General features: G+C 43.6%; 1 protein-coding gene across 6 annotated transcripts in view; it reads right to left on the bottom strand.

Moving 5' to 3' along the window:
• The window catches only part of RASGRP3 (RAS guanyl releasing protein 3), a 290,955-nt gene that overhangs the window by 84,086 nt on the left and 194,351 nt on the right, over positions 1 to 12,518 (bottom strand). For 5 of the 6 annotated variants that reach the window (XM_030196501.1, XM_030196499.1, XM_030196504.1 and 2 more), the window contains exons 8-10: positions 6,442 to 6,615; positions 5,504 to 5,620; positions 363 to 638 (exon numbers count right to left, since the gene is read on the bottom strand). In XM_030196501.1, the coding sequence (XP_030052361.1) occupies positions 363 to 638; positions 5,504 to 5,620; positions 6,442 to 6,615 (567 nt within the window). The remainder of the gene's footprint in view (positions 1 to 362; positions 639 to 5,503; positions 5,621 to 6,441; positions 6,616 to 12,518) is intronic. The other variant, XM_030196505.1, reaches the window with a different exon arrangement.

The raw sequence follows: 12,518 nt of genomic DNA, 5'->3' as shown, positions 1-12,518 counted from the left end.
TAAAAGTGGGATATACAGTAAGCAGCAGACTTATATACCCACACACATACAGAAGGGCCTGATAGGCCTGTATTCTCTTTGAAGCCAAAATCTGATTGTCCTATGCATTTTTTTTTTATAGAAGAAGGTGGTAATATAGCAATAACTTTTTGAGTTGTCTTCTACCTTTCTCGAAGATTACAGACAATTTAGGTCAATTTAGAAAGATGATACATAGCATTCACACGGGGGCGGAGATCCTGTAAAAAGGATAATTTTTCAATTAAATGGCACCATTTACACACAGCAAAATAATAAACAAGTATTGCACAGGTTTAAACAGTTGTGGAAGGGTACTGAAAAGGAAATGGTGTCATCCTTACCGTTAAAAGGTTAAGTAAATCCATATTAGGTTCTAAGTGGTGGGCTGCACTCTGTAGAGAAACCAGTTCATTCAGGGTAATGTACAGCTGCTGCATTTTCACAATGTTCACTTTGGTCTCATCTATCCAGTCTGGAAAGATGACATGAACAGCTATCAAGTCTTTCAAATGGACCCCTAAGATAGGGATTTTAAACCCATCACAGTCAGCGAAAGCTTTGCGGTAGCTGCAGTAGTTTCCATTGGAAGAGACCAACTCAGTCATTTCATTCCAGTCCTATTGAATGCAAAATATATCAATCAGAATATTCATGGACCATAGCAGAAAATGTTTAATGTCTTTTTAATTCTCCATAGTTAAGGCAGAGAACCAGTTACAAATTTTGTCCCATCCTTTAAAAACTAGTCCCTATCCTAAGCTGTGGCATTCTCGATATGAAGTCTAAGTCCAAATTGGGACATTTTCCTGAAAATGCCTAGCTCACAGCCATAATCGAACCAGAAAAATGTCTAAATTTATGGTTGGTTATGGCTTTGAGCTAGACGTTTTCACGCTGAACATGTCCATCTGTAAATACCATTTCCGGAAAAAAAACATTCCAGAGAAAAACGTAGTAAAATGGCCACATAAACATCTCAGCAGTGCAAAGGGGTAGCCTAGTAGTCAGTGCAGTGGACGTCTCATAAAGGGACCCAGGTACAAATCCCACCTAAACTCATTCATATTGCATGGTGAGCCCTCCTGGAACAGAGAAAATCTACTGTACCTAAAGGTCCACCACTACAATAGATCAGAGATAGTTCTATGTTCCACGAGAGCTCACATATTTGTACAGAAATAAAAGAGTTAAAGTGAGAGTAATATCTGGGTCCTTTGTTCAAAGTCCACTACACTGACCACTAGGCTACTCCTTAAACTTCCTTGTTGCTCTGTTAGGAACGGCCATAATACCTGAAGCTTCATAGAGCCTGCTATCCACTGTCCCTTTCACTATTAAAGCGGGTTGGAGAAGGTCAGGGTCAGTAATCACTGGGAGATGAAGGAGGGGTTATGCCTTCATTTCTCCAGTGGTCAGTTGTTCAATCAGAGCACCTTTTTGTACTTTGGACGCAGTGGCGTAGCTACGTGGGGCCTGAGGGGGCTGGGGCCCCCGCAGATTCACCCCAGGACCCCCCTCCCGGCGAACCCGCCCCCGCCGCCGCCTACCTTTACTTTTGCTGGCGGTGGATCCCACTCCCCGCCAGCCGACGTCTTCTCAGTCCTTCCTGCTCTTCAATTTGTTTGCTGACGTCCTGCACGTAATTGTACGTGCAGGACGTCAGCAAACAAATTGAAGAGCAGGAAGCGACTAAGAAGAAGACGTCGGCTGGCGGGGAGTGGGATCCCCCGCCAGCAAAAGTAAAGGTAGGCTGCAGCGGCGGCGGGTTCGCGGCGGGAGGGGGGGGCGGCAATATCGGCGGTGGGGGGGCGGCGCCAGGGGGAGGGCTAAAATGTGCCCCCTCCCCCCGGGCTCTGGACCCCTCTCCCACGGAAGGCTGGCTACGCCCCTGTTTGGACGTGATTGAAACATGTCTAAATAAAAATATCTTTCTTTTTTTTTTTTTTGTTTTGGATGTTTCTTCCTATTCAATTATTGCTGAAAGACGTCCTAATTTTGGGCCAGCCCACAACATGTCTTCAACACACCCCCTTTGCTATTTGGACAAACTCGGTGTAAAACGTCCAAATTCTGCCTTTTAAATATTGTGATTTGGCCGTTTTCGGCAGATGGACATTTTTTGGCCATTTTGAGACATCCATCTGCTTTGAAAATGAGCACTAGTGTCTCACAATTTAAACCTGAACAAACACAAGCATGTTATAGATAACCACCTCAGCACACCTCAGATCCTGTAAAATGTTCTAAGTCCCGTCTGATATTATAACAAACTTAAATTATATTAAAGTTCTGATGTCATCTCAATAAGACCAAGACACAATCTCTCCACCTCAAAACACTATGCACAAACTTGTGCAAAAACACATTCAGAACCTCATCCTACCATAACAGCACTAACTCTCAGGACTCAAACAGCAACAGCCTTATCTATGAAAAGACAACACTTACTCCTAGGGGAATTCTGCACAAAAAAATTGAAAATTCTGCAAATTTTTCACACTCTGGGGCCCTTTTACTAAGCCATGCTAAAAAGTGGCTTGTGCTATTTTTAGCACGTAGGTTTCCCATGTGCTTAATGCCGCAGTAAAATGGCCTCAATTTCTCCTTTTCCATTCATAGAATTTCCCAATTAGTGCATGGTCATTAGCGTATGAGCCCTTACCGCTTCCTATTTCCTAGGAGGTAAGGGCTCCTGTGCTAACCTTGTGCTAATCAGGCAGCGTGCAGCAATTTACCTGTGCTACCTGATTAGTGCAGGGCACGCCTATTCTCCACCTTCAAACACACCCCTGCAATAAAAAATCTTTTCTATTTTTTTGTATGGGATTGGTGAGCACCAATCCCAAATACCACAGGATGCCTGAGTACGTCCTATGGTAGTGCCTTTTTACTGTGTGGTAAGCACATGTTAGTGCTTACTGCCACTTAGTAAATGGCCCCCTTATTTGTAAATTTCTTATGCAGGTTTAACCCATTATAAGGGCTGGCTTCTTCCCCCTAGGCATGAAATACAGACATCAACACCACCATAGCTTCCCTCCTCAAGTTCTACCTTCTCCATTCTCTCTTAGCTTATATCCCTTTCCCTGGTAAGTTCAGTCCCCAGCTTTCTCTACCCCTTCTCCAGGGTGAATACCTCCATAAGAACATAAGAACAGCCATACTGGGTGTGAAGGAACAGTGTACTTTAAGCCTGTAGAATTGGCTTTATTGATTCTTGAAGTGCATTTCTCTAGGTTGGCCAGCAGGTGGTGCATGTTATGTTTTAAGCTGTTACAAAGAACTGACCTTTCTCTTCTTTAGTTAACACAAATAAAGGAAATAGCTGTAGTGATGTAACCAGCTTTTTTTGAATGTTGTTGTTCTGGGCTCTGATTGACCTGGAGTTTGAAATTACCCAGCAGTTGCTGGCTGTTGCTTCAGTCCTAACCAGGAAGAAAAGAGAACAGGATCTCTTTGCTGAGGCTCCTAATCTTCCCAGGTACTTTTTAGAAAATAAACAAATGTTTAGTTAGTTTTCTAATTGAGTCATTTAGAAAACTCCTGTTATTGTTTGCTAATTACACATTTTCTGTTCACTGTTCAAGTTCTGAGAATAAACACATTTGTTTGTTTGACCTGCCTGTCTGGACTGATAAAGAATCCTGGTGGTTTGTGTGTTGGGTCTGTGAGTGCTTTCTGGGAACTGTGGGACCACTGGGAGTGTGGCTCCAGTAGCCTAGAAATCACTGTGGATAATTTGAAAGTAGGAGACTCACCCAGAGGTGGTTGTGACCCAGTCGGTAGGAGAAAGGTGCTAGTGTAGAGCACGAGTGGCAGGTGCAGGTGGACCCGAGCTGTTCTGGGGGTAGACCCTCTAAGTGGCCATGAGATAACCCCAGGCAGGTGACTAGGCATTTCGTGACACCCCCCCACTGGGATTTTTATCTCTAGGGATGGTGGGAGGAGTGGATTTCTCATCCCCCACAAGTCTGCTTGGCTCCGGGGCCATGGAAAGGGGAACCTTATCTCCATGTCATACTTCAGGGCTGTGTAGAGAGGATTCCCTGGTCCCTACAAAATATGCACTGTCCATGTCCATGACCATTCTCATGGTCCTCCAGCCCTCACTGGGTCTCTTGCATTCTGGAACTCAAGGAGGGGATTCCCTCTCTCTTCTGCTCTAAGACCACTGATCCTTTAGTAAAAACCAATGAGGTTTAATGACAGGAGATGGCATGATGTCAACAGTTGAAGTCATATCCTCCCCATCTCCCCCACACAACTGCCATATTAGCCAGAACAAAACAATCACTATCGCTATTGAAAACAACAGCAACTTGTGAGGTTTTGCATTCTCTCTGTTAGGAGGGGATCGAGGAGGATGTAAGTAGATTTGGGGAGTTTTCGAGGGGTCTCTGAAGGGGAGGAGGGTTATATTCAAAACTTATTTGTCACTGCTCCAGAGCTTGCTTTGTTATTTGCAATGCTGTGTTGTAGATTTCAGTGCTGTGCTATAAGTAAATAACAAAGAAAGCAGTGGAGTACTGACAAATACACTTTGAATATAATCCCCCCCCCCCTCCTTCACAGGTCCCTCAAACTCCCCAACCCCTCGACTCCCCTTACATCTCTCCAGATCCACTCCTAACAAAGAGAATGCAAAACTTAGGAGGTTTGCTATTGTTTTAAATAGTGCTAGCAATTGTTTTTTCTGGCTAATATGTCGGCAAGCTCCGCCTACTGCCTTCAGCCCAGAAAATGGACAAGATAGGCTCATGCCGTCTCCTGTCATTAAGCCTCCTTGAGAAATATAGTGCTTTACCTTTTTAATGACAACCAAACTTCCTTTCTAGATCAGTAGGACATGCTCAAAGACTGCATCTTTTAGAATGAGATCATTTTGGGTCCCTTTTACTAAGGCATGCCCAGAAGTGGCTTGCATTGGTGTAGACACGTGGTTTGGATGTGGCTGGTCCATTTTCTGAGCACGCCTGGAAAAAAAAGGGGATTTCTTAATGTGCCGTAAAATGGATGAGCAGCAAAATGAAAACTAGCGCGCGTCCATTTTCAGCCTGAGACCTTATTGCTACCCATTGACTTAGCAGTAAGGTCTCACGCGCTAACCGGGCAGTAAGCATGCAGCGCGTGCCAACTGCCGATTACCCCCGTGTAAGGGCTCCACGGTAGAAAATATTTTCTACCGCGTGTTTTGGGCACGCGCCAAAAATGGAATTACCACCCGGGGCACATGGTAGCTGGGCAGTAGTGCCAATTTGACACACGTTCGACACACGTAGGTGTCTACGTGCCTTTGTAAAAGGGCTCCATTGTTATTTATTTATTTTAGATTCATTTATTGCCATATAGATGCAATTTTTCATTATGTGCAAAATACAAATAAACAACTAATTTAAAATTTAGGATACCGTTTGAATTCTATTTTGTTGCATTTAATATTTTTGCTATTTTAAGAATTATTTTCTGCCTGTTTCTATCATACCTTTGCCACTTCTGCTGACAGGTAAGAATGAGTTTCTTTGAGACGAGAAATGGAGCTGTGACTTAGTCCTCCTACTACTGCCATCAGTGTATTGAAGTTCTGGAGATGAAGCAATTTCTGAAGACAAGAAGAAACACATATTCTGTGAATTAATTTAAAACCGCTTCAAATGAATTTCAAAATATAGACATGATAGAACTGTTTCTCCGTTCACTGGCTTCTGGTTGTTGGAAACCAATAGGTTAATAATAAAAAACAAAACTGTAGGTCATTTGATGTTATTCAGCTGCATGACAAAACACAATGGTAAAAAAATGTACAAAGAAATAATAATAATACTGATAGTCATGATTAAAACTTAATGGGAGTAGCCTAGAAAATTACTGTGCTAGTAACACCACATTTAGGTCTCCTTACACAAAGCTGCGCTAGCGATTCTGGCCCAACAAATGCGATGAAGCCCATAGGAACTGAATGGGCGTTGTCGCATTTGCCAGGCTAGAATCACTTGTATGGCTTTGTAAAAGGAGCCCTTAACATTGGTGGATGCTCAACATTGCTTATTGTAGCAGTTTATTATTTCTGATCTGAAGAAGAAAGGTTACCTTCGAAAGCTCATCAAAAAATGTATTAAGTCAGTCCAATAAAAAAGGTATCATCTTATTTTCTTTTCTTTTCTGAGGTAAGCAGAACATGCATTATGACAACTTTTAATATAACACTTTAATTAAAATAAAGAACTTTTCCAGCTGTATCATTATTTGTTCACATTTTGTAGCAGAAACTACACTTTCCAAAATCTGGCAAGTTGTCCAACTAAAATCAGTCTTGTGAGTCATTTCTGTTACTAATATTCATTAGTATAATAAGCTATTCCAGTTTTAGAACTATATTTGTTTTCCACCCAGAACAACATGTTAATAAAGTTATTCTCTCACCTGAGCAACATTTATATATTTTGTAATAACTTCGGCCCTTTGTTGAGGCGTCGGTTTACTGAGAACCATCAACTGGACCCACTTGGATATGCCATTAAATAATGCGATAGATCTTTCTAATGTAGGATTATCCTCCAAGCAACCATGGATCACATAGCTTTGATAATCTGTAAACTAGAAACAGAAAATTGGTTGTTTAGCTATGAAAAACTGATGCACCATTTGTGGATCCAGGGGGCAACCTTCAACCTGTATGCACAAGTGCTAAGTCTGACAGTAGATTTTGTTTGCAAACTTGATACCAATTATTAAAAGGAGAGTTTTTCCCTCTGAAAATGACCTAGGTGAAACTATATGCACAAATTTCAACCTGCTTTATGTTTAGGTACTTTTTCCATGTACATAATTTTAATTTTATAAATGGGCACTTAGGTTGAGACTGATGAGTAGGATCCTATTTAGGCGCTACTTTATAAAGACACGTAGAGGCATATTTTCAAAGCACTTAGACTTACAAAGTGATAGTAACCTGTGGAACTTTGTAAGTCTAAGTATTTTGAAAATGAACCCCATAGGAGCTTATTTTCGAAGCATATGGACATCTCAAAATGCCCAAATGGACGTCCATGTGCTTGAAATGTCCAAATCCTGATTTTTCAAAGGTAGAATAAGGACATCCAAATAGCAAGGTGGCGTGTAATGTGTGTCTTGGAAGGGCCCAAAATCAGGACATCCAAAGGCGACTATTGAATGGAAAGAAACATCCAAGCCTAAAAAGAAGGGCATCCTAAATTAGACCCGTTTATGTCATGTTCATGTACAAAAAGGTACTTTGATTGAGGAGGAAATATTTTTTCACTCAAAGAATAGTTAAGCTCTGGAACTCATTGTTGTAGGATGTGGTAACAACAGTTAGAGTATCTGGGTTTAAAAAAGGTTTGGACAAGTTCTTGAAGGAAAGGTCCATAGTCTGCTATTGAGATAGACATGGGGAAGCCACTACTTGCCCTGTGATTGGTAGCTACTATTTGGTTTTCTGCCAGGTACTTGTGACATGGATTGGTCATTGTTGGAAGCAGGATACTGGGCTAAATGGACCATTGGTCTGACCCAGTATGGCTATTCTTATGTTCTTATCACTATTGGAGGGATTAAAGCATGACCCTGGCTGCTCAGATGGAGAGAGAAAGAGGAGAAATGCTGGATGAAAGGTGGGAGAGAAAGAGGAAAATGCTAGAAGGAGGGGACAGAAAGAGGGACGACACTAGATGGAAGGGTAGGGAGAGAAAGAGAAAAGACACTGGAAGGATGGGGAGAGAGAGGGGACATGCTGAATGGAAAAGGAGAGAGAGAGAGAGAGACTGGATGGAAGAATTGGAAGAGAGGGTAGATGTTGGATGGATGGGGAGAGAAAGAGGGAAGACGCTGGATGGAAAGGTAGGGAGAGAGAAGAGAGATGCTGGATAGAAGGATGCAGAGAGAAAGCAGGAGACATTGGAGACAGAGAGGGGACAAGCTGAATGTAAAAGGAGAGAGAGAGAGAATTGACTAGAAGGAAGGGGAGACAGAGGGAGACACTGGATGGAATGATTGGGAGAGGGTAGATGGGTGGAAGGTTGAGGAAAGAAAGAGAGAAGATAATGGATGTAATGGTAGGAGATAAAGAGGGAAGATGCTGGCAGGAAGGATAGGGAGAGAAAGAGGAGATGCTGGATGGAAGGATGCAGAGAAAAAAGGGGGAGACACTGGAAGGATGGGGAGAGAAAGAGGAGAAATGCTGAATGGAAGGGTAGGGAGAGAAAGAGGGGAGCTGCTAGATGGAAAGGGGGAGAGGATAATGGAGAATAAGAGGAAGGGGCATGGGGAGAACAATGGTGAGGAAAAGATGAAAAGCCATAGGTAGATGAAGTAAAAAGAGGGAAATTAAAGACTGGATAGTAAAAATGAATTAAATCTGGACAGAGAGAGAGGCAGAAAAATAAATTGAAGAAAACAAAGAAAAAGGAGAGAGAAAAATGACAAATGGACAGGAAATCCTGACAAAAAAGTTATGAGAAGACAAAGGAAAGCAGAATCAAGAGACTGGGACCAACACAATTAGAAAAAGTAAATGGCCAGACAACAAAGGTACAGAAAATAATTTTATTTTTAATTTAGGATAAAGTAATGTGGTAACTGTGTTAATAAAGATTAATAAACACAAATAAAGTATAAAATAGAAAATAAGGTGATACCTTTATATTGGACTGATTTTAATACATTTTTGATTAACCTTCAGAGACCAACGTTTCCTTCCTCAGGTCAGAAGAGGATACCATAACAGCAGTATACTGTCCTGACCTGAAGCAGGAGGTTTTGATCTCTGAAAGATAATTGAAAAGGGTATTAGGCTAGTACAATAAAAAGGTATCATCTTATTTTCCATTTTCAAGTGCCCGAACTGAGCATATACGGGAGGGCCGGCATCGGTGACTGAAGAATGCTGCCAACTGCTGTACTGCTCAAACAGCATGGTAGAAGGCTCATGCAGTGGACCTCTTCAACTAGCAGGGCTTGGACAGCTCCGCCAACGATTCAACCAATGCCACAATTTTGGAGTGGGCTTAAGCTCAAAGTTCCTGGGGGGAATAGATGCTGGATAGGGGGTGTAATAGAGTGAACTGAAAAACTCCCTCTTACAAATTCCTGCTGTCACTGGTGTAAATAAAATATTTTCTGAAATGGCCGTGGGATTGTGAGGTGCCAGGGGGCGGAGGCATTAGGTAGAGTGGACGGAGCCAAGGCAGAGTGGGGAGTAGCTGGGGGCATATACTAAAATCTCCCTCTCAAAAATCGGGACCCCTTGGCAGCTCTGAAGAGGACACAGCAAAAGGCAGACAGAGCAGGATGCAAAGTGGTGACCTGAGGGCTCCCAGACCTGTGCTCTAACATGTATGCCACACTGTGGGTGTTCTCTCTCTCAGCTAACTAGTGGGACAGAAAGGGGTCCTACCATTGTGCTAGTTGGATAGGGAGTGGGAGACATACAAAAAGTTCTAAAATGGTGGCAGTTTGGCCATTTGTCTCCATGCTCTCTTTGTGGTCTCTGAAATTCCATCCAATGTATTTTCATATCCGGAAATCTTAGGTCTCAGCATCTCTGCTCTTTTTCCCCTCACTATATTGTGTTACTTAACCCCCTCTCATACCCAACCTGTCTGGGATTCTTTCCTTCAAATTCTGGCAGACGCCACTGTTCACTAGAACAACCTTGTCATTGTCAGTGATTTTAATATTCATGTCAAAGTAATGCTTTGATGTTTCTCTTATATATACTATCTGCTACCACATTTGCTTATTTCCGATCTAACGGAGGAGGGCAACCTTCGAAAGCTAATCAAGAAATGTATTAAGTTATGTACAATAAAAAAGGTATCATCTTATTTTCTTTTCCATGTTTTATTTTGTTTGATTTCTATTAATATTCATGTCGACATTCCTTCTCTGTCTCAATCCTCTAGTTTTCTCTCATTTCCTGAGAACAGAGACTACACATTTGGGCATTCAGGGAAAACAACCTACGCATCCGGCTTCTCCTACATAAGTGCACAACTATGGAATGGCCTCCCAAAAGCTGTGAAAACAATCCATGACCACCTTAACTTCTGGAAATCACTAAAGACCATCTTATTCCAAAAGGCTTACCCTACTGACCCAACCTAGGAGCCTGAATCCAGCAACCAACGAACACTATATAACTCTTCTTCTCAATGACTCTCCTAATATATCTGTAACACATGAACCTCTTTGACAATAATATCACGTTGTATATGTTTATCATTGAAGGCAACTAACGCCTCATGGTACTATGTAAGCCACATTGAGCCTGCAAATAGGTGGGAAAATGTGTGGTACAAATGTAATAAATAAATAAATGGCATCTATATTGAGCGGTCTAGGTGTCATTTTTGAATCTTAACACTGCAAAGGGGGAGGTGGCTTGTCAGGATGCAGGAACAGTCAGCACCTGTGAAACTAATTCTTTTGCTCTCCATTCTCTTCCCCACTAGCCAGCAGAAACCAGGAAGCCATGGAGCTGGAGGATGGCTCATTTGCTAGTGTGTGCGGTAAGCTGAGACCACCGAGCCCAGTCTTCCTTTTCTGATGGGGAGATGATCTGAAACTTGGTTTGCATTCAAGTTTTAGTTACAAGGGCTTCCTTGCACTTTTCAGGACCTGGCAGGTGGACACGATAGACTGTAGGCACTGGTCAGCATGGAGACAAGGGGCAGCTGTGGCTTTAGAGGCACAACACTTTTCATGGATTGGACTATTTATGTCTTGAATGGCACCTCAGTATTTCTTGTTTATAATGGACTGTATCTTTATGTGTATAAAGGCACCTCAGTATTTACTGGTGTTTAATAGGGTTACCATATGTCCGGATTTACCTGGACATGCCCTCTTTTTGAGGACATGTCCAGACAACCGGGCAGGTTTTGCCAATCTGCCCTTACTTACTACTGCCTTGGTGGTCTAGTGACCTCTTCCGCCTTCGGGGCAGGAAAGAGCCCCCTCTTTCCTGCCCGGAGCGCTGCCCTGCATGCATCCTTCCTGTTCCTGATCTCGGTACCGATTCAAAATGGCCGCCGAGAGTTGAAGTGACCTCATGAAACTTCAATCCTCGGCGGCCATTTTGAATCGGCGCCAAGATCAGGAACAGGAAGGATGCATGCAGGGCAGCTCTCCGGGCAGGAAAGAGGGGTCTTTTTCCTGCCCCGAAGAGGTTACTAGACCACCAGGGCAGTAGTAAGGTAAGGGGAGGGGGGTGATGGGGAGGGGGAGTGATGGGGTGTGTGACAGGGGGTTGGGGAAAATGTGACAAGGGGTGGAGCAAGGGAGTGAAAGGGGGCGGGTGGGTGTGAAAGGGGGTGTGGCGGGGTGTGTGGTGAGGTGAGGCATGCGTCCTCCCTTTTGGGGGACAAAATATGGTAACCCTAGTGTTTAAGGACTGCACTATTCAAAGTTTTCATGCTGTGACAATGTTGCTGTGGGGATATGTGCCTATTCACCTAGCCAGGAGACAGCAGTTTGTGTCTGGAGCATAGCCCTCATTCCTGAGAAGCTGTGGGGGATGGAGTGCGGCTTTAGAGCACCATCTGCTGCACAGGAGTGAGGTTGGGATGTTGGCTTCCTGTTGGTCCTGTCCAGCCTTGGCCTTGACATCCTGCTTTACTTTCCACCACTTGCGCTTGCAGTCCTCCATGTCTCTGTTGCCATGGAAGGCTGCATTCAGTTTGTGGAATAATGCCAGCCACTCTCTGTGCTTTGTATAGGCCTCAAGTCGCTGCCTTATCCCTCATGTTCTGCAGACCCTGAGAGTGGTGCTGACTGCCGGGAGGTGTGGAAGGGGCCCCCTGGGTAGGTAGGGCTGCAGTCTTGGCCTTGGGGTAAGCCTGCATGTCCTTCCGGAGATCCACAAACTATAGCCATGTGCTATCCCAAGCCTCCTGGGAGACCTGCAGCATCTCCTGCAGCACTTGAAGGCAGCTTTCTTGTGTTTATTTATTATTAGCATTTGTATAGCGCTACCAGGCGCACGCAGCGCTGAACACCTGATACAAAGAGACAGTCCCTGCTCAAAAGAGCTTACAATCTAAATAATACAGACAGACAAGATAGTTACGGGTGAGGGAAGTAATGGGTGAGAAGAGAGGAAGAGACAAGGGAAGGGCAATTGTGCCTCTGCTGTCCCTGCCTTGGGGTAATCTAGAGCCTGCTATCTCTGTCCCCCACCTGCCATCTGTGGTGGAACTCTCCCCTGTAGGCTTCCTGGGCTGCACTAGTCCCTTGCCTCATGGTTTGCAATACACAGAGGAAACTCCTGTCTGTGCACTGGCAAGGAAGACGTACTGGTTCACACCAGACATGTGGCTTGTATGAGACAACAGACCTTTCAGTTCCTTTTCTTGTCTCAGTTTCTCTCTTTACCTATCCCTGCATTTCTCAAAAAAAAAAAAAAGCCCTGTGTATATGTAGATATATACGGATACATCTGAATGCACCTGTAATAAAACCCACAGCCAGAGCTGGAGTGG

This window comes from Microcaecilia unicolor, chromosome 3, assembly GCF_901765095.1.
Source record: "Microcaecilia unicolor chromosome 3, aMicUni1.1, whole genome shotgun sequence".
Taxonomy (NCBI): domain Eukaryota; kingdom Metazoa; phylum Chordata; class Amphibia; order Gymnophiona; family Siphonopidae; genus Microcaecilia; species Microcaecilia unicolor.
The sequence above is the reverse complement of the archived record's forward strand: the minus strand, read 5'-3'. Positions and strand labels throughout refer to the sequence as shown.